General features: G+C 50.7%; 1 protein-coding gene across 10 annotated transcripts in view; it reads right to left on the bottom strand.

Moving 5' to 3' along the window:
* The window catches only part of ATXN2 (ataxin 2), a 2,542,428-nt gene that overhangs the window by 1,511,326 nt on the left and 1,011,306 nt on the right, over nucleotides 1–19,796 (bottom strand). For all 10 annotated transcript variants that reach the window (XM_069619525.1, XM_069619517.1, XM_069619521.1 and 7 more), the window contains one exon: nucleotides 7,141–7,338. In XM_069619525.1, coding sequence (XP_069475626.1) covers nucleotides 7,141–7,338 — 198 coding nt within the window. The remainder of the gene's footprint in view (nucleotides 1–7,140; nucleotides 7,339–19,796) is intronic.

Genomic DNA, 19,796 nt, shown 5'->3' with positions numbered 1-19,796 from the left:
GCAAGAGCATTCATACGCTCCAAGCTCGACTATTGCAACACACTATTCATTGGGACGTCTGTACGGAACTTAAACTCTAAGTGTTGCAAAATAATGCCCTTAGATCAGCCCTCAATATCCCGAGATCGAGTCACATTTCCGCCCTCAGAATCGTAGCTCACTGGCTACCCATCCGGGATAGAATCACTCTCCCCACTCTGGTCATTACTCACAAGTGCCTAGCCAATGCAGCTCCCGCGTATCTGACATCTAAATTCACAAGACAACAGACCAACAGGCCCATCAGATCCAACTACCTCAACCAACTTAGTAGGACCACATTCAACCTCAAACCAGCAGGAGGGGCCAGTTTCCCAGTGCTAGCAGCCAAATGCTGGAACGCCCTCCCTCATGACATCAGAGCAATCCCTGCTTTCTGATCTTTTAGAGCCAAAACCAAAGCCGGGCGACTCAGTCCTAACAACTACTAAGTCGGTCATGTCCGTTCCTACAAAAACACACTCCGTTTGTGAGGTCCATCTGATGGGTTGTTAATACATTTGCTTTTGTTCCATTACTATGTAAGGAACAAGTTACTTACCTGTAACTGTTCTCCAGCATGGGTCTGGCATGGATTCACATGCTCATGAATATTCCCCGTCGTCAAGCTGGGAATCCTCGGTAAAGAAAAAATCATTATCAGTTCCGTTTCTGATCTGTCTTTCTTAGTAGTGACCAATCACTGGTCTCTGGGTCATACTGTCCCCAGTCAATGACTGCCATCTCCCTAAGCCCCTGCGCCCCTGGCAGCCATCCTCAGATTTGGTAGCACGTAAAGTGGCAGTATGACCAAATGAAGAGCCGCAGCGGGGAAGGAGGGAGGGTTCGCATGTGAATCCATGCCAGACCCATGCTGGAGAACAACAGTTACAGGTAAGTAACTTGTTCCTTCTCCAGCATGGGGTCTGGCATGGATTCACATGCTCATGAATAGAATACATAGCAGTACACACATGCACAACCACGGGAGGTGGCAAGGCTCAACATTAAGCATTACATAAACTCAGCATTAAGCATCTCTTACCTCCTCACCAGGCTCACCTTAAGCGAACAGGTTGCGCAGCACTGCCTGGCTGACTCTGGACTCCTCCCTGGAATCCCGGTCGACGCAGTAGAATCTCGTGAAGGTGTGCGTCGACCTCCACGTAGCAGCCCTACAGATGTCCAGCAGTGGCACACCAGACAGGAACGCTGTGGTAGCAGCAATTGCTCTGGTCGAATGGGCTCTCGGACGGCCGTGCAACGGTCGGTTTGCCAACCAATGACAGTGCATGATGCAGCGGGAGAGCCACCGGGAAATGGAAGCCTTCGAGAGAGCCTTCCCTTGGTTTACAGGTACAAAGTTCACAAACAGCTGTGATGTCTTCCGAAAATGCTTTGTCCGGTCCAAGTAGAACTTCAGCGCTGTGGCTACATCCAGCGAGTGCAAAGTCCTCTCGGCCGGTGACGAAGGTTGACGGGAAAAAGACTGGTAACACCAAGGGCTCGTTGAGATGGAAATCCGACGGCACCTTGGGCATGAAGGAGGGGTGCATCCTCAGCACTACCTTCGTCACGTGGAAAGTCAAGTATGGAGGCTTGCAGGATAGGGCCTGAATCTCTCCCACGTGTCGTGCAGAGGTGATGGCCACAAGGAACTCTGTCTTCCACAACAGGAACTTCAAAGAAGGCGAATGCAAGGGCTCGAATGGCGGGCCCATGAGCCTGGTCAGCACAACGTTGAGCTGCCCACGCCGGGGCTGGAGCCTTCTCCGGCAGGGACGATCGAAACAGTCCTTTCATAAATTCCTTCACCAGGCGATGGGACGACCGTCCAGCAGTTCTGGTGTATCGGGAAATCACTGCCAGATGTATCTTGATGGAAGCATGAGCTAGTCCATCTTTGGCCAGCGACAGTAAGTATGGTAGCACTTGAGGGGCTGTAATCCGTAGAAGGTTAATCTTCTGTGCACGGCAAAAGACAGAGAACCTCTTCCACTTGTGTCCGTAGCACTTGAGAGTTGAGGACACCCTGGCCTTTGCAAGAACCTCTCTGCAGTCAGCTGGGATATCGTACCCTCCAAACGCTAATGCTGCAGGAGCCAGGCCTGCAAATTCAGCGATTCCGGGTCGTGATGAAGAATGGCACCTCCTTCTCTGGAGAGAAGTTCTGCGTCCGTCGACAGTTTGACTGGTGGGGACGCTGACAAGTCCAGAAGGTCCGGGAACCATATCTGTCTTGGCTACCTCGGTGCGACGAGGATCATCCTGCACCGCAACCTCTTGAGTTGGTTGATGAGCCTGAGCAGCAACGGCAAAGGAGGGAACGCGTACAGGAACAGGCCGTCCCAGGGGAACGAGAAAGCATCGCCCATGCTCCTCGGCTGGGGGAACCTGCTGGCGAACCTCTGGCACTTGGAGTTCGTCGCCGTCGCGAACAGGTCGATTTGGGGCTTGCCCCATCGCCGGAAGAGTTGATCCACTTGCTCCTGGTGTAGTTCCCACTCGTGGCACAAGCGCAGCTCCCTGCTGAGTGAGTCGGCGATGGTGTTTTTTATCCCTGCTAGATGAAAAAGGTACCAGAAACATCCCCAGGGCAATGGCCCAGTGCCTCAGATCCTGGGCTTCCTTGGACAGGGCTGGGGGTCTGGTTCCTCCCTGCTTCCGGATGTAGAACATCGTGGTGGTGTTGTCGGTGAAGATCCTCACCACTTTGCCCTTGAGGGACGGGAGGAATGACTTGAGGGCCTAGAACACTGCCCGGAGCTCCAGTATGTTGATGTGGAGCGGCCCCTCCTCTGGGAGCCACAGGCCTCTCGCGTGAAGATCTCCGGTGTGCGCTCCCCACCCCTCCAGGGAGACATCCGTCATCACCGTCACCTGGTATGCTGGGGTCTGAAAGTCCTTGCCCGCCGCGAGATGCGCGCGGGTGCCCCACCATCGAATTGCTTGGCGGAATACTTCGTTGAGCGAGATCTTGTCCTCGAAGCTGCCCGTCGCTTGCATCCAATGGGAGTCGAGGAACTCCTGCAGAGGGCGCATCCGAAGCCTGCACATGTGCAGTAGATAGATGCAAGAGGACATCATCCCGAGAAGGGACTTGATGGACCTCACACTGGCCACATCCGTGGCCAGCAGACGTCGTACCTTGCCCAGGATTGCCTGTGTTCTTTCCGCCGACGGTGAGGACAATCGCGCCACTGTATCGAGCTTGGCTCCCAGAAACAGCGCGACGGAACCAGGTGGGATTTGGGGAAGTTGGAGAATCCCAGGTCCGTGAGCAGCCGGACGGTCTTTGCTGCGTGTTCGATGGCGAGTTCCCTTGTCCCTGCTCGGACGAGCCAGTCGTCCAGGTAGGGGTAGACATGGATCCCCTGCAGGCGCAGCCGAACCGCCGCTTGTGCCAGGCACTTGGTGAACACCCTGGGTGCCGACTTCAATCTGAATGGGAGGGCCTTGAACTGGTTGTGCCGCCCTTGGACTACGAACCTGACAAACTTTCGGTGTCCTTTTAGAATGGGGATGTGAAAGTACGCATCCTCCAAATCCAACGACGATAGGAAGTCGCCTTCCTCCAGCTGGCCCAGCACGTGCTGGAGGGTGACCATCCGGAACTTCTGTGCCTTGATGTATTTGTTTAGCCGAAGAAAATCCAGGAAGGGACGCCAACCTCCTGTCTTCTTCCTGATGAGAAAGTATCTTGAGTATACTTCGGAGCCCTGGAGCCTCTTTGGGACAAGCTCAATGCCTCCTTTCTTGAGCATCACCCTTACCTCTAACAGCAGTCGAGGGACATGATTTTCTTTCCTGGCCACTGGAGGATTTCAGGGGCACTTTTTTACAAATTCCAGAGTGTGCCCGTGGGCCAGGGCATCCAGCACCCAACGGTCGGTGGAGATGAACTCCCACACGCTGACAAACTTCGCCAGCCGGCCTCCCACTGGGGTGCTTCGGTGGGGGCCTGACGCAACGGCCGGTTCATTCCTGCTTGGAAGCAGCCTTGCCTCCTTGGCCACCCTGGCGACGACGGCGAGATCCACCTGACTTGCCTTGTCCCCTGTAGGCTTCTTGCGATGAGGAGCGGGCCGCCTGACAGTAGGTCGAGGAGCCGCTGCCGAATCCTTTGGAGGCACCTTGCTTGCCTCCGGAGTTCCGAAAGGGCGGCCACCGTTGTTGCAGAACTCCCAAGGCCTGAGTCGTCTTTGTGTCGGTCTTGATGGCCTGCAGCGACTCATCCACTGTCTTTCCAAACAGATTGTTCCCGTCGAAGGGCATGTCCAAAATCTTGGCTTGCACGTCCTGGTGGAAATCCGTCGCCTTGAGCCACCCCCGCCGTCAAAGGCAAACGCTGTTGCCCAACTAGCGGAAACCGGTGTCGGCAAGGTCTGTGGCCACAGTTATGGTGTGGTCCGACGCCACCTCACCCTCCCTGTCGTAGCAGACCACAATCGCTAGTGCGTTGGCCGCCTTAAATCGTCGTCGAGATGACTCGTCGCATGGCGTCCAGCTTCTTTCCCTCGCCGTCCGGTGGGGAAGTTGAAGATGAAGCCGATGCCCCCCAGCTCCTGCTTTCTTCTTGGCCGCTGCTGAGACAACCGAATCCGGGGTCGGCTGTGCCCTAGGGCACAACGGGGCAGCGTCGGGGACCCGGTACTTCTCGTACCGGTCCCTCTTGGCAGGTGTCGTGGACGGGTTCTTGAGGAGGGCAAGTTCCTCGTCCCAGATGTGATCCAGCAACGGCACCGCAAGGACCGTCTTCCTCTTGGCCTCGTGCCATTGGTAGAGGAAGTCTTCCTTCTCTTCAGGGCAGAGCTGAAAAAGCTTGGATGCCCTGGCAATCAAGGCGTGGAAGGAGCCAATCTCGTCGGGCGGGATGCCCGACGAATCGGAGACGGGAGGCCAGTCCCAGTTGTAACCGCCGTCGTCATCCGTCCCCGTCGTGGCCGTGTCTGTTCCTGTGTCGTCCCTCGGGATCGGGGAAGGGCGACAAAGGCTGAGAAGGCTGTGAGGGCTGAAGGGGTACTGGATGAATTCTCCTCTTCTTGTTTGGAGGGCTTCCCGACGCATCCAGTACAGCTGGGTCTTCTGTCAGGGGTGGGGGCAGTCTAGTCCTTATCTCTGTGCATAAGGCTTGGATTGCCATCAAAATGGCCGCAGAGTTGTCCTTAGGCTCGGGTTGCGACAGGCGTGCCGGGAGCGACGGTTGTTCCTTCAAGGGAACCTCGTCGTCGTTGCCACCCTCGCTCCGGTCGTCCCCCACCTTGGAATTCCTCCCGAGGGGCCGGGCCTCTTCCAAATTCTCGGTCAGTTCCTCCTCGGAGGTTGTGTCCGCAACGTCCACCGTCGCCCCCGCCTCTTTTTCCACTGGGGTCTTCACGGGGCTCTTCTCGATGGGCTTAAAAGAGGATTCCCTCCGAGGAGGCAGGGAAACTCTGGGCCCCGAGGTCGCCTCCACTGGTATAGCCTCCACAGGCTTCACCAGGGCCACAGCGACTCCCTCGATAGAAGCCTTAGCTGGGTAAATCAAGGCCTTCACCACCTTGGGCGCGCTTGAGGCCTTCACCTTAGGGGGAGGGTCACCGCCTCTCTCCCCCTCTGCTGGTCCCTTCGCGATCGACCGGGGCCTCCCCAGAAGCTTAGCCGGGTTCTCGGATTTTCTCTTCCCCGAGCCAGAGTGTTGGCTCGTGGTTGATGGCGTCGGTGAAGGTGTGCCCTGCCTGGCAGCCGAGGAGCCCGACCGCTCCGTGCTCCCGGTGCCCGCAGATTCGCAGTGCTTTGCCTTCTGTTGGGCCCCTGTCGCGGGGGCGCCATCACAGGACTTAGACCGCTATGACTTCTTCTTCTCACCTGCTGGGCTCTTGCCTTCCAGCCAGTTGGAGAGACGGGTCCGACAATCCCTCATAGTCCGATCCGACATGTTCATGCAAAACGCACAGTCCTTCTCCACATGCGTTTTGTCGTCGTGGAGGCAGTAAAGGCATTTCGAATGCTCGTCATCCTTGAACACATTCTGTAGGTTGCATCCAGGGCAGATCCTGAACAGTTTGCTGGGAGTCGAGCTTCCCTTCTCCTGGGTCATGTTCTCCTTCCGTGAGGTAGGCCTCAGAAACTTCTGGAATCCTCCAAGAAGCGTAACTTGACGAAAACTTCACCCTTGAGGGGCGTAGATGAATCCGAAGCGGGTCCCCGTTGAGAGAAGTAGAAACGGTGGAGCTGGAGGCTCCATTAAACCGAAAAATTAGATAAATCTCTTTGAAAAGCGCAAAACGCAGTAAAAGCGAGAGCTATAGCACGAGGACTGCCAACACTTGACTGTGCGGTAAAAATCTGAGGATGGCTGCCAGGGGTGGGGCTTAGGGAGAGGGCAGTCATTTGCTGGGGGAAGTATGACCCAGAGACCAGTGATTGGTTACTTCTAAGAAAGAGATCGGAAACGAAACTGATACTGATACTGATTTTTTCTTTACCGAGGATTCCCAGCCTGACGACGTGGAATATTCATGAGCATGTGAATCCATGGCAGACCCCATGCTGGAGAAATATATGTATGAACACAACTAATAATAATGTATAATTGCAATCAACAATACTTCGCCCTTGTTCTGATCTCCTGTTTTTTGACTCTGACTTGAAGGTGATCTGTAACACACCTCCAGCCACTATTTATGTAAAAAAATAAATTAAAAAAATAAATAAAGGTGATTTGTACCAGATGTATTGTAACACTATTTCTAAGTCTAAGCGCCCAGTTACCCTTGGGTGAGGTGCGCTATATAAGAAAATAAACTATAATTGTAAAGTAATTACTGAAGGGATGACAACTGGAACCTGGGCACAAAAACAAGGTTTTGTTACAATTAATGCACAAGAGAGACAGGGAAGGTAGACTTTAAACATCACATTTAGCTTATTACAAATTGACAGAGCAAGGAATAGAATGAGGCAATAATGAAAATATGAAACCTATATTTGTGAATATACATTTTTGTAAACAATGGCAATAAATATTATACACAGTATTGTGTGTGTGTGTTATCATTACCTATGACAATCGCAACACTGGAGATATTTTCCTGTTAAAATATCTCCAACATTTCCCAAGCTACTACTTGGACGACATACCTTCACATGAAGGAGTAACTGCTCGGGTACATGCTGGACTTGCAGGAGTTGGAGATGCTTCAGACACTGGTAAAATAACAGAGTCCGTAGGAACTGTACCACCAGGGGGTGAAGAGAGAGCAGGTCCAGTTGCTGTAATTCCCATACTGCTCTGTCGTGGAGATCTGGGTCTGTGTGTTTTAGGAGATAATCTCTGAGCTATAAATTGAAATATATAAAAAAAGAAATTAAAAAAAAAAAATCAATGCCAACACTACCTATTGACCAAAATCAATTCCTGTTAACAATTCTCCTGGCTCATTCATCGCAACTACATTCTTGTCATTTGGTGAACCGAGAACCATTCACTATGGGTAACATAAAAAGGCACTAGAGAGTCAATTACCTTTCCATTAAAGGATGTTTGCTAACAAGGTTAGACTTTATAGAGAAAGTATGAAGGAAAATATAAATCATAAGTATGGGGAGTGTGGGATTGTTGCTAACAATTACTTTCATAGCTGTTATGCTATAGTAGGCCTTCAACCTCATTCCATCACAACTGATTACTAACGCCTGTAGCCACATGCAAAATCTGAAGAGCCATCAAAAGGTGTTGTTGCTAAGCCATTCAGGTGATTTGCACATCCGCTACACATACCTGTGTGACCAAAACTACCACAGAGAGTCAACATGTCTTTCTATCACGTACGGTTCATGCTCAGCATATACTCTGAAGGTGCAGTAGGCTTGTTGCCATGAAGGCAGGACCAATGTGTATCTAAACCACCAGGAAAGCATTCTTTACTCTTTGAACCTTTTCACTGATTTCCAAACGGTTGGGAATTGACTATGTAGTCAAAAGACCATAGGCAGAGCAGATGACATTTGCTAACCAGGTTTAAAAGTAAAAACAGGCTGTGAAGCTTTTGTCTGGCTAAAAGTAGCAGCAATTATAGAATCTAGTGAATCTATCCATGTTGCAGCCTAACAAATTAATGAAATGGGTGCATACCTTTTGAAGGATGTCAATGCTTCCCTTTTATAGTAAAACAAGCAGATGGTCTTTGCTTCCTCCCATCGAAAAACTGACAATTCCAAGCAATTACCCAGTTAACAATGGCAACCTTGACTGCCATAGTGACAGGAGATTGTCACTCAAGTGTCAAAGATACAGCGTTTTCAACAAAAATGTTGATTGTACATAGTTAAGGTTGCCCAGGTGATTAGAGATGCCCAGATGATTCAGGATGGGTGGTCACTTGATTGAGTTTGCGGGGAATGGAGTGATTGAATAACCCGGTGCACAGGTCATGCAGATTGCAAACTTGTTTTAATATTCCACACTAGATCATCTAATGAAAGACCTGTGTATCATGCAATGGTATAATGACACAGCTATATCTGGTAAACATCAGGTAGATGATAGATTTCATTTCCAGCAGTGTGTCTGAGACATTGACTGCTAGATGAAGCATAGCTACACATGCCTGAAACAAGCACAAATAAAACGTTACCTAGCTTGGAGGCTGGGTCTCCATAAGTGGTGTCTTATATAGATGTAAAGATTTTAAATATTCTAACTCTCTAGCTCACAACTGGCATGTAATTTCTTCATGAGATTTCAATCGAAAACCTTGCTCATGCGTTGCTCCAGCTCACTTAACTATAAGTTCTATATGCTTAGAGTGCAATTAAAGACTAATAACTATTTTGATATACTTACTGTCTAACTTGAAATATTGGTGTTGATCTGTGTGGACTCATTGTAGCCCTAGACAACTCTCACACCTTTGCTGAGACTAAGCTTTGACTGGGTTTCAGTAAACCTCCAAGTGTAGGATGGCTTCCCACCTGGGCTGATTTGGGAAATCCATCTGAACAAAAGTCATACCCATTTTCAGTAATTTACCTGTGGTTAAGATGGATCACTGGGGTCATTGAGTTGGTAGATGTAAAACGTACAAAGAAACAGAAGGCATGGTGGTACACAGTGGAAACAGCTCAGAAGGTGATTAACATGTATTTGGTAAAGGGGGAGAAGGGGCAGGCAGAACTTGCACTGATCACATTAAATGGACGAGGAGCTGAAGACGATCCCAACTCTCATTAATGATATTTGTCATTGACTTAAGGAGTCTCTGGACAGGGCTAACGGGTCAATAACATTGCAGGCTGAGATTATATCTTTGAAGTCTAGATGCTCTTCTCTGAAAATCTGACATGTCGATTCGGCCACCATTTTTATCATTAAGAGGGTCAACCATGGCTAGCTCAGCTATATTCTAGGTTTAAGGACCCAGGCCCCCAACCAGTTGGTACCGGTATTCCCATTAATACAGGGATGGTGCCCTGTATGAAGCCTTCAGTCCCTGGAGGTCAGTGGGCAGGAGGGGATTGAATATAGTAACGGGTGGCCTGAAGGGGTATACAGTGTCATTCCATAGGTCAAATGTTGTCCAGATTGCCACGGCAGTCCTGGGTTGAGGTCAATGTTCTCTCACACCTTGCTTAATTAATCCTCTTTATTGCCATTTTAGGAAAGCCCACAAAAAATGACAAAAGCTAATCTCGATATAGTACATCTGCCACCTCAGGCTACCCTACGGCTGGTTGTTTTTATCTGGAGTTCCACATCTCATACATGGCCTGGAACAAACGTCTCTCTTAGCAAAAACTGCCCATTTTATGAACGTCAGAACATTTTCACCCTTGAACCATGTAACCATATAATGGCAAGGACAATGTGTTGGGTGGTCAGAGGGAAGCAATGATTATGCACTATCTGTTACAAGTTAATTTTGTCTGAATCCACATACAGCAGCAAAAACGTTTAATCTATTAGGTGTATACGGTGCAAGACATAACTTGTAACCTACTCAATCTGTTGGGCTCCATTGTAAATAGTTTGGTCTAGTGAAAACTTATGGCATGGTTAAGAGCACTCATGGTCAAGGTAATTTATTGCCACAAAGCCCAGAGAAGTATCACCTTGAAGCCATGGATGAAATCTTGCAGAAAAGGAAGGGCAGTGTATGTCTTGGAGGTCTAACTTTTGAGAGTCATAATGCAATAAACATTGATTCTACAAGTACAAACAATACAACCATACCGCTGAATAAATCTGGTGGTTTCACAAATGGGTTCAAATCCAAGGGATTAGCAAATAAACTGTATGGAACTGGGATGATAAATCAACACTTTTTGACAATTATATGGTCATAAATGGTTGTATGTAGCCGGATGCCTTCAAACAGCCACAACTGGAAGTTCACATTCTTTCTTGGCATGTGGCAGAACTAGGATCAGAAATCCAATGATAAACCTGGATTACATTTATAAAAGAGCATTGTATCCTTTTATTTCAGGAAACTAGGGCAATGGAAGTCTCATCCTAGAGGGCTATATTCTGTATGACAATCAGGCAAAATCTAAGAAGCATGGAAGACACGAGGGTTTAGCAATGTATGTTTCTATGTCACTCAATGTGGCCCTGGAGAAAGCTTTAGACCTGAGCAAAGACACTATCACACACTTGAGGTTGGCAGGTGCCTTGTGTTCATTTGTGCAATGTGCCAGACTGAACGGGTAGTTCTTCAATGACATTTGAGAATCATGTTTCCAGTATCAAAGATTGCTATCCAAGAACGATGTTAGTAGGCAGGGATTATTATGTGAAAATAGGTAAAAGGACTTCAAAGTGTTTAATGGATTTGGAACAAGGTAAAGTATGGGGAATGCCACCTTTAACATCTTGGCCATATATTTATTTGTGTGGAATGGGTATCCTCTCATTTATAACCATACTGTGGCAGCAAGAGACACATTTGAAGTGCCCCAAGGTAGGTGAATAGACTTGTTTAGTCATAGATCAACACTGGCAAAAAAATAGAAGAATTGCAAGTGTTTATCATGAAGAGAGGGTCCACAATCTGCTGTATTTGGTTATGTCGTCTGGAGAGCATGAATGGGTCCACTGGCTGTAAATATTTAGAGGGAAACTTGACATCAAATCATAGAAGAATCTGTTGGGAGAAGCTGAATTAACCAGTGTTATGAATATGAACCTAAGCAAGCAGCTTCGCTCATGCTCCAAGTTCCAAGGGAGGATATACATCAAATCTCTTGATTGTAACTTTGAAGAATTCAGGGTGGACACATTCAAGTTACAAGCTTCTATCCAGAATTTTTTTTTAAAAAGTAATTTGCCACCTCATTTTATATACATACACAAAGCACACCATTTCTTACACACCACGAGTCAGACATCACTAGCCTATGGCGATTGTACATGTTGTGCCCTGAAGACAAAAAACAAGGTTAATGTCACAGAAGTTGATGAAAGATTTCTGATGAAGGGGTCGGACGGAAAAGGGGCAAATTTATCTGAAAATATGAGGATGGGATGCCCTTAGAATGCACACAAGAGATAGCATCCAAGTCTCCGAAAAAGAAAGGAGACAATTACACTATAAGGAAGCAGGAGATAACGCACAAAGCTTGGAATGAACGCCTAGAAGCGATGAAAAATGACAACTACAGTGGTTTCAGGGTGATGGTGGCAACCCCAACTGCTAAATTATCTATAGAGACCCATATTCAAGCATCAGAATGGGTGCATAATTTTAGTTTTCTAAGGATAAGAAGCCTCCAAATCATGGAATTATTTGATTGGGCAGGGATTTCGTTTTATTTTTTATTTTTTTATTTAAAGATGTGTTTTAGTTGACAAACAACTTTCCAAATCATTACAATTATTCATATTCTACACTTTCAATTATTAAACATTTGGTTTATACCCAATCTCTAATAAAAATAAAAAGCAGCTTAGAAAGTTTTCAGCTGTTAAAAAATTATATAGATCAAGTCGAAAAAAAGGAAAGAAAAGTATTTTAAGTAAGAAGTCTAAGTGATATTGAGCTTTGCTGGCATTACTCAATTGGGATTCGTTCAATCGTTTTTTTCTCTAGGCCTGGTTCCTTACTCTATTTGTCCAAGATAATTCTCAGAGATTTATATTAACTTTTCAAAGGTTGATATTTTTCTTTTTTAAAATTGGAGCCCGTCTCAAATGATCTTTTGGGTTCTACATTCAATTCTGTTAAGAATCTTATTGTTGACAAATGCATTGATATTTTCGAGGTGTTAGAAATCAACACCCACAATTGCTTTTGATCCACTGTGTCATACTGAACAAAAAATGTAAGGAATCAGTCTTTAAGAAGCAGCTGTAAATGTGTACATTGTGTTGAAAAATTATCTAAAGTTTCCATCACTTCTGGTAGTTTACAGAAACTGCATCCATTACTCCAAAGCCCTTTTGATCTTGAAGCTAATACTGCTTTTGTTGGCCATAGATTTAATCTTAGCCTCATTATCTTATCTCAATATTCTTTGCTTGGTATATTCTTTAGATATTCTGTTAAGGTGTTAATTCTTTTCATCTGAAAGTTAACTGTGGAAAAGATTTTATATTTTTGACATACCTCCCAGTTATTAATCAACGCTGCTTGCCATCATTTCATTTTTGTTCTGGGGGAGTTAATCATAAAAGGTTTAAAAAATATCCAATTTCTGCATTCCGGCAACATGTTTTTGCTCCCAAAATGTTAGTGGAGTTTGTCTCTTTGATTACAGAAGATTCGCTAGGTCAGGTATAGTGTCTTTGTTTGCTTCCTTGTTAGTGCATTTGGCATAGAGTGCTATGCTGTTCCATATTACTGCTGTCTCGATTGCTTAAGCCCTAGCTCATAGCGTATTATTGGGATGGGAAAATGTTTCAGTACTGGGAAAAGTGGTTTCCAAAATCTTCTTTCAATTACATCCATTTGGACTGGTCTTCCGGTGCTTTAGTGTGTACAACGTATGTTATTGTAGCAATCACTTTTTCTTTATAGTATTTTATAAGAGGGATGTAGGTATACTTGCCATATTTCTTTTGTATCATTTTTAATTGATACAATGATATTAATGATTGCATTCTTTCCTCTACTATAATTTTGAAGGTTGTTCAGATTTATTATTTATATTAAGTCCCAAATATTTGAATACTTTCATTATTTCTACAATTTCTCCAGGAATACATAATTCGAACTTCTGTGACTTCTTTGTTGATGCAACCGATTGAGGGGGTAATTCATAGAATTCAGCGCACAAGTGGCGCACGCGGCTGGCGCACAGTGTGCGCATGCGAATCTCTGCGCCAGCCGCGTGCGCCAAAATCCATTTCCACGCACAGCGTATTCATGGATTTTAGCTTCCAAAACCAGCTGTGGCGCACAGTGGCGCAGCGACCCTGCAGCAGCGCCAGTTACGCCCCCAAGAACGCCCCTCGCGCAAGGAAAAGCAAGCAAAATCCACAATCCAGCGCAAAGGGCTGCGCGAACCCTGTACCAGTATACAGGGCCTCCACACTGCACACGGCAAGCAGGGGAACGTGTATTACTGGGGTTCGCGGGAAGTTTCACATGCGATCGGAGCGGGGTACGTGTAATTCGGGGGTGCGCAGTAAGTTTCACATGCGATTGGCCCTGTGCGAGTGGGGTATGTGTATTCCTGGGGTGCGTGGGAGGTTTCACACGTGATCGGAGCGGGGTACGTGTAAATCGGGGGTGCGCAGTAAGTTTCACACGCGATTGGCCCTGTGCGAGTGGGGTACGTGTATTCCTGGGGTGTGCGGGAAGTTTCACACGCGATTTTGCTGTCAGAGCAGGGTACATGAATTTTGGGGGTGCGCCGGGAGTCCTACCCGTGAACTGGCAGTGTGGGTCCTCCCAGGTGTTCCCTCTACACCCTCCCCGGCCCCTGCAGGTAGACCACACCACAGGGGACTACCCTGCACCCCTGGCCATGTCCCACAGGCAGCCCATCCACCATGGGCATGCCCCCAGCCAAGCCACATGTCACCTTGCACTACTGATCACCAACTCATGTCCCTCAGCACCCCCATCCCCCAGCAGTGAGGGGCACCTGCCAGCAGGCCCCCACTCATGTCCCACTGCACCCCCAGCAGTCAGGGGCACCTGCCAGCAGGCCCCCACTCATGTCCAACACGTCCCCCAGCATCCCCACCCCCCAGCAGTCAGGGGCACCTGCCAGCAGGCCCCCACTCGTGTCCCACACATGTCCCCCAGCAGTCAGGGGCACCTGCCAGCAGGCCCCCACACATTTTCCCCAGCAGTCAGGGGCACCTGCCAGCAGGTCCCCACTCATGTCCCCCAGCACCCCCAACCCCCCAGCAGTCAGGGGCACATGCCAGCAGGCCCCCACTCATGTCCCACACATGTCCCCCAGCACCCCCACACCCCAGCAGTCAGGGTCACCTGCCAGCAGGCCCCCACTCATGTCCCACTCATGTACCACTGCACCCCCACCCCCCAGCAGTCAGGGGCACCTGCCAGCAGGCCCCCACACATGTCCCCCAGCAGTCAGGGGCACCTGCCAGCAGGCCCCCACTCATGTCGCCCAGCGCCCCCACCCCCCAGCAGTCAGGGGCACCTGCCAGCATGCCGCCACTCATGTCCTACACATGTCCCCCAACACCCCCAACCTCCAGCAGTCAGGGGCACCTGCCAGCAGGCCCCCACTCATGTTCCACTGCACCCCCAGCAGTCAGGGGCACCTGCCAGCAGGCCCCCACTCATGTCCCACTGCACCCCCAGCAATCAGGGGCACCTGCCAGCAGGCCCCCACACATTTTGCCCAGCAGTCAGGGGCATCTGCCAGCAGCCCCCCACTCATGTCCCACACATGTCCCCCAGCACCCCCACACCCCAGCAGTCAGGGTCACCTGCCAACAGGCCCCCATTCATGACCCCCAGCACCCCCACCCCCCCAGCAGTCAGGGGCACCTGCCAGCAGGCCCCCCACACATGTCCCCCAGCACCCCCACCCCCCAGCAGTCAGGGGCACCTGCCAGCAGTCAACCACTCATGTCCCACACATGTCCCCCAGCACCCCCACTCCCCAGCAGCCAGCAGCCAGGAGCACCTGCCAGCAGGCCCCCACACATGTCCCCCAGCGCCACCACCCCCCAGCAGCCAGGGGCACCTGCCAGCAGGCCCCCACTCATGTCCCCCAGCACCACCACCCAGCAGCTGTCAGGGGCACCTGCTGTCAGGGGGACTCATGTCCCACACATGTCCCCCAGCAGTCAGGGGCACCTGCCAGCAGGCCCCCACTCATGTCCCCCACATGTCCCACACATGTCCCCCAGCACCCTCACCCCCCAGCAGTGAGGGTCACCTACCAGCAGGCCCCCACTCATGTCCCCCTGCCCCAACGTCATGACGATCCTCAATCATGGGCCTAATGGCCAGCCACATCACACCCCATGCCCCCCCAGCCCAAAGACCCAACTAAGTATTGCATCCAACCACATAGAAATGCCCATTACATGATACAACCCGAATGGCAAGTATGGTCCAGCACATGGAGGAATCCAGCACCGGTGAACCGTCCCAGTAGGTCAACGTGGTCAAAGAGGCATGCGAGACGACATGCAGTCTCTCCACGAAAACACTGCAGGTCACCTCGCATGCCCCGTTGACGCAACGCTATCCCACTCAGGACAGGCTCAACACGGTCCCGGATAGCCACGTCTGCAGTGAGAGGAAGTCCAGTTGTCGTGCGCTCATCCCCTTCCTGAAAACTGGTCTGGACGAAGGCATCCCTGCTGGTGCCAGATGATGCAGTGACAGGATCAGGGACAGGATTACACAGGCACCTCCGCGGTGGCCTGTGCTGCCTCCTGTCCCTGTTCTGCAACACTAGCACCATGAAATCCCCACCTCCAGACCCCGTGTGTGTCCCTTCCGTGGCCTCCTCCACCAAACCCCCCACCAACCTGGATGACTCCGTGCAATCTTCCTCCGTTGAACCCTGTGGGGTCTCAGCTGCCCTTTCTGCTGCCGAGGAGTCCACATCCGACCTCTGCCTCTTAGACCTACCCTCGGCAGCTGCGGCCTGGGACGCGGCACCAGACTCCTCACTCCCCGACGAGATGACAATCTCGGAGGGGAGCCGGGCCTTGCGTCTCCAGCTGGTGGTGCGATCCCAGCCGCTGTGCTCCACAGTAACCTCTCTGTCCTCTTCATCAGTTGACACTGCAGACAGGGAGAGATAAAACGCAGACATCAGGGCACTGTACAATGGACTGATACACACATGACAGTTGCACATGAGTGGCAGTGTCAAACTTCAGACATGGCATCACACTCCACGACACACATGTCATTTGAACTCACACACATGAGCATTTCCACAGCAATATTGCACCAGGCAGCAACATCCATACACATACAACAGCATGAACAGCCGAAGGTGAGCCTGACATCACATGAAACACAGGGAGTGCACTAGACACGCACACACGCCAGCACACTTACATGCAGGTCTACATCTCCTCCAACTGTCGCAGTGATGCGATCGCCATACATGTCACATCTGGCATTCAGCCTTCTACATATCAGTGTCACGTGCATCCATGGTGCATCACAGTTGGACACTTGTCAAATCCACATACATGCACATGTACACAGTGCTGATGCATGCAGCAGGAACCACCATCAATGTGCGACACCACAACCATGCCGACGTACATACACAGAAATTCAAATGTGTGCTACCACACCTGCATTTGCACAGCATGCTTACCAACACATTCACCATCAATGTGTCTCACACCTAAGAGGACTCACATGTGGCAGCCTCACGCCCCTGTTCATACACATCCCTATATGGCCCTACGAAAACACATGTACAACCTGCACACTACTGGCACACCACCACACGCACAGCGTCCAATCAATATGCATGTACACTTACCGTTCGACTCCAGACGGGTCTGCCTCTCAAGGACCTGGTCGAGGGGCGTTGGGCATGTGTGTTCCAGGACCCTCATCTGGTGGTCGGACAGGTGGCCCCGGCGCCCCTTGGCATCCGCTGCCTTCAAGAGGCGCCGGGCCTTGTTGAGGGTCCTGGACCTGAAGTCCTCCCAGCGCTTCTTGACATGGTGTAAGTCGCGGACTGCCACCCTCTCCGCGTTGATGGCAGTCACAATGTCCATCCAGATCCTGGTCCGTCCTTCATTGTCGGCCCGCGAACTTTCAAAGAAGGCATCATACTGCCCCAGGACTTGCTCCACCAGGACACCAACTTCCCTGGCACTGAAGCTGGTGGCCCTCTGCCTCTCTTGCTGGGGGTTGCTAGTGGTGCCAGATGGTGTGCCCGACATGGCAACCCCAGAGGCAGGAGTGGGCAACTGGGTCCTGGGGTGGGGCTGTGGATTGATGGTATCCCAGTCGGGAGTCTTCGGTTCCAGCAGGGGTGGTCACAGCAACTGCACCCCTGGCTGACGTGCAGGCAGCAAATAGCAGGGCACGTGGGCAACAGGCAGTCAGGCAGCAGCAGGTGGGAGCGTGCTCAGGGCTCTGGGCAGGAGGGTGGTCTTCCGTGTGTTTTTGCGTGGCCAGCTTGATACTGAGTGATTTGGCACGTGAAAATCTTGCACGTCAGCGTGTAATTCGAGGAAAGGTCCTTCGTGCGCAAGCGCGTCAGCACAAGTATGCGGTTTCATTGAACCAAAGGCCCTTAGCGCGTAAGCGCTTCTGTGACGTGACTCGCGCAGGCGTTTCCCTCGTGACGTGGCAGCGCGCGTGGAAAAACTGCACGTCCACGTGTGGATGCGTGTTATCCGCGGAAAGGGCCTATGCGCGTGATATGACGCGCGTGGGCGTCTCCAACACGGGTGCATGAACATCGTACACGTCCAAAAACTGCACGTCCGAGTCACCTCGTGTAATTGGAGGAAAGGGCCTTAGCGCGTACACGTGTAAGTGACGCTGTACATGTGGGCCGCTTTAAAAGGTACGTGTAGGACCCCATTCCCTTGTACGTGCTTTTCGTGATGAGTGAGTGGGTGAATTCTGTACTTCTTGTCGGTTCACACGCGATTACTTCACAGCGTTTCAAGTTCGTACTCCCCGTTACCTCTGACAGCGTTCTTTATTCTTTTTGGGCCCGTTTCCTCAAACAGCGTTCACTTCTTCTTTTGTCCTGTCTCCTAAGACAGCGTACAATTCTTCTTTTGGCGGGGGTGTTGCCAATGAGCACACGCGCGTCTTTCACGTCGTTCTTCCAGGCAGACGGTGAGTCGCGCACGTATTTTCCAACTGTGCTTTCCCCGTGTGTCGCGTACCCCTTCAGAGGTCATTGTAGGCTGCGTGTATTACGCGTACGCTTATTTTTGTGTTTCTGGGTGCCACAGCGTAGTGCGGGTTCATTTTTTCGACACATGTGGTCTACGAGGGGTTGCGTGCACATTTTTTGATTTTGGGCTGCCTGTGCGTTGCGTGACCCATCACCTTCCCCTAGGGGTCACAGACAGCATTGTTAGAGCACTAGGGTACGAATTCCTAGTACCCTAACCCTTTCACGCCCAATTGCCCAGGACAATAGGTTACTGCTACTCCCATACGCACAACAACATCAGTGCCATGGTTGGGAGGCGACCAAGCGGTAACAAGCGGTAAGGGAGGCAAAGGTGGCCAACCTTCAAAAGGGGGGCGTGGTGGGTGCGGTAGGGGACATGGCCGGGATTTGCAGGGGGGCCCCTAGACCCCCATGTGTGGAGGACCAATCAGGGACACCCATGACCCCCCCCCATGGTTGAGGGAAATGTGGCTGACACCATCCCAGCTCAGCACTTGTTGGACCAGCCCATTGTGGCACCTGACATGGCACAGGATGACTCCCAGGCTGACTTCCAGGTCAGCAAGTCTAGGCCACGTGTGGCGGTGCAAGTTGGTGTCACCAAGCCACGTGGATCTGGGGCAGCTATGTCATCTGGTGCCCCCAGTAGGCAGGGTGGTGAGGCTGTAGGGGCAGCTGCAGCTCCATCCACCCCAACTCTGAGTCTCCCAGCCAGGACAGTGTAGGTCCAGGTCCATCAAACTGACGTTCCCCCTGCCAACATCACACTTCTGCCAATGCCTGCACCAAGGCCTATGGTCATTGTGCATTCGCACACTCCTACTACCCAGTCCACCGGTGCTTCTGCCCCTACTGACCAGAGCGGCGTAAGCCACTCAGGCTGCACTCCACCTTTGATAAAGAGGAAGAAGGGTGCTCTGGCACAACAGGCTGAGACCCCAGACACGGCTACACACTCCGGCACGTCAAGGAAGCCTAGCTTTAATGATCCGGAACTTGATGCACTTGTGAGCTATGTGTCGGCACATAGCCACAAAATGTTGGTGACTGCAGGGTGCAAGACCACACCTGGTCAACGTAGAGCACACTGGAAGACCATCGCGGACCACATAAGTGCCCTTGGATTTGTGAGGCGCACAGCTGATGATTGCTACAAGCGGTGGAATGACCTGAAACGCAGAGCAAACAACAAGCTGGCCTCAGATCATGCCGCTACTCTGGTGACTGGCGGTGGGTCTCCACAAGAGGACAACAAACTCACTGAACAGGAGTCTGTTGCTGGGACCTTCGTCACAGAGGAACAGATCCAAGGTGTGGGAGAACTACCTGATTACGACGCATTGTCCGGTGAGTGCCCATGCGTGTGTGTGCAATCCATGTGTATGTTGTTTGGGTGACGGGTTCTGATTGAATGCCAGGTGAGGGTGTGTACTCCTGAGTGTTATGGGTCACCCATTTGCTTCCAC

Source organism: Ambystoma mexicanum, chromosome 10 (genome assembly GCF_040938575.1).
Source record: "Ambystoma mexicanum isolate Mex_15411 chromosome 10, UKY_AmexF1_1, whole genome shotgun sequence".
Lineage (NCBI taxonomy): Eukaryota > Metazoa > Chordata > Amphibia > Caudata > Ambystomatidae > Ambystoma > Ambystoma mexicanum.
This window is presented reverse-complemented; position numbering and strand designations above follow the sequence as displayed.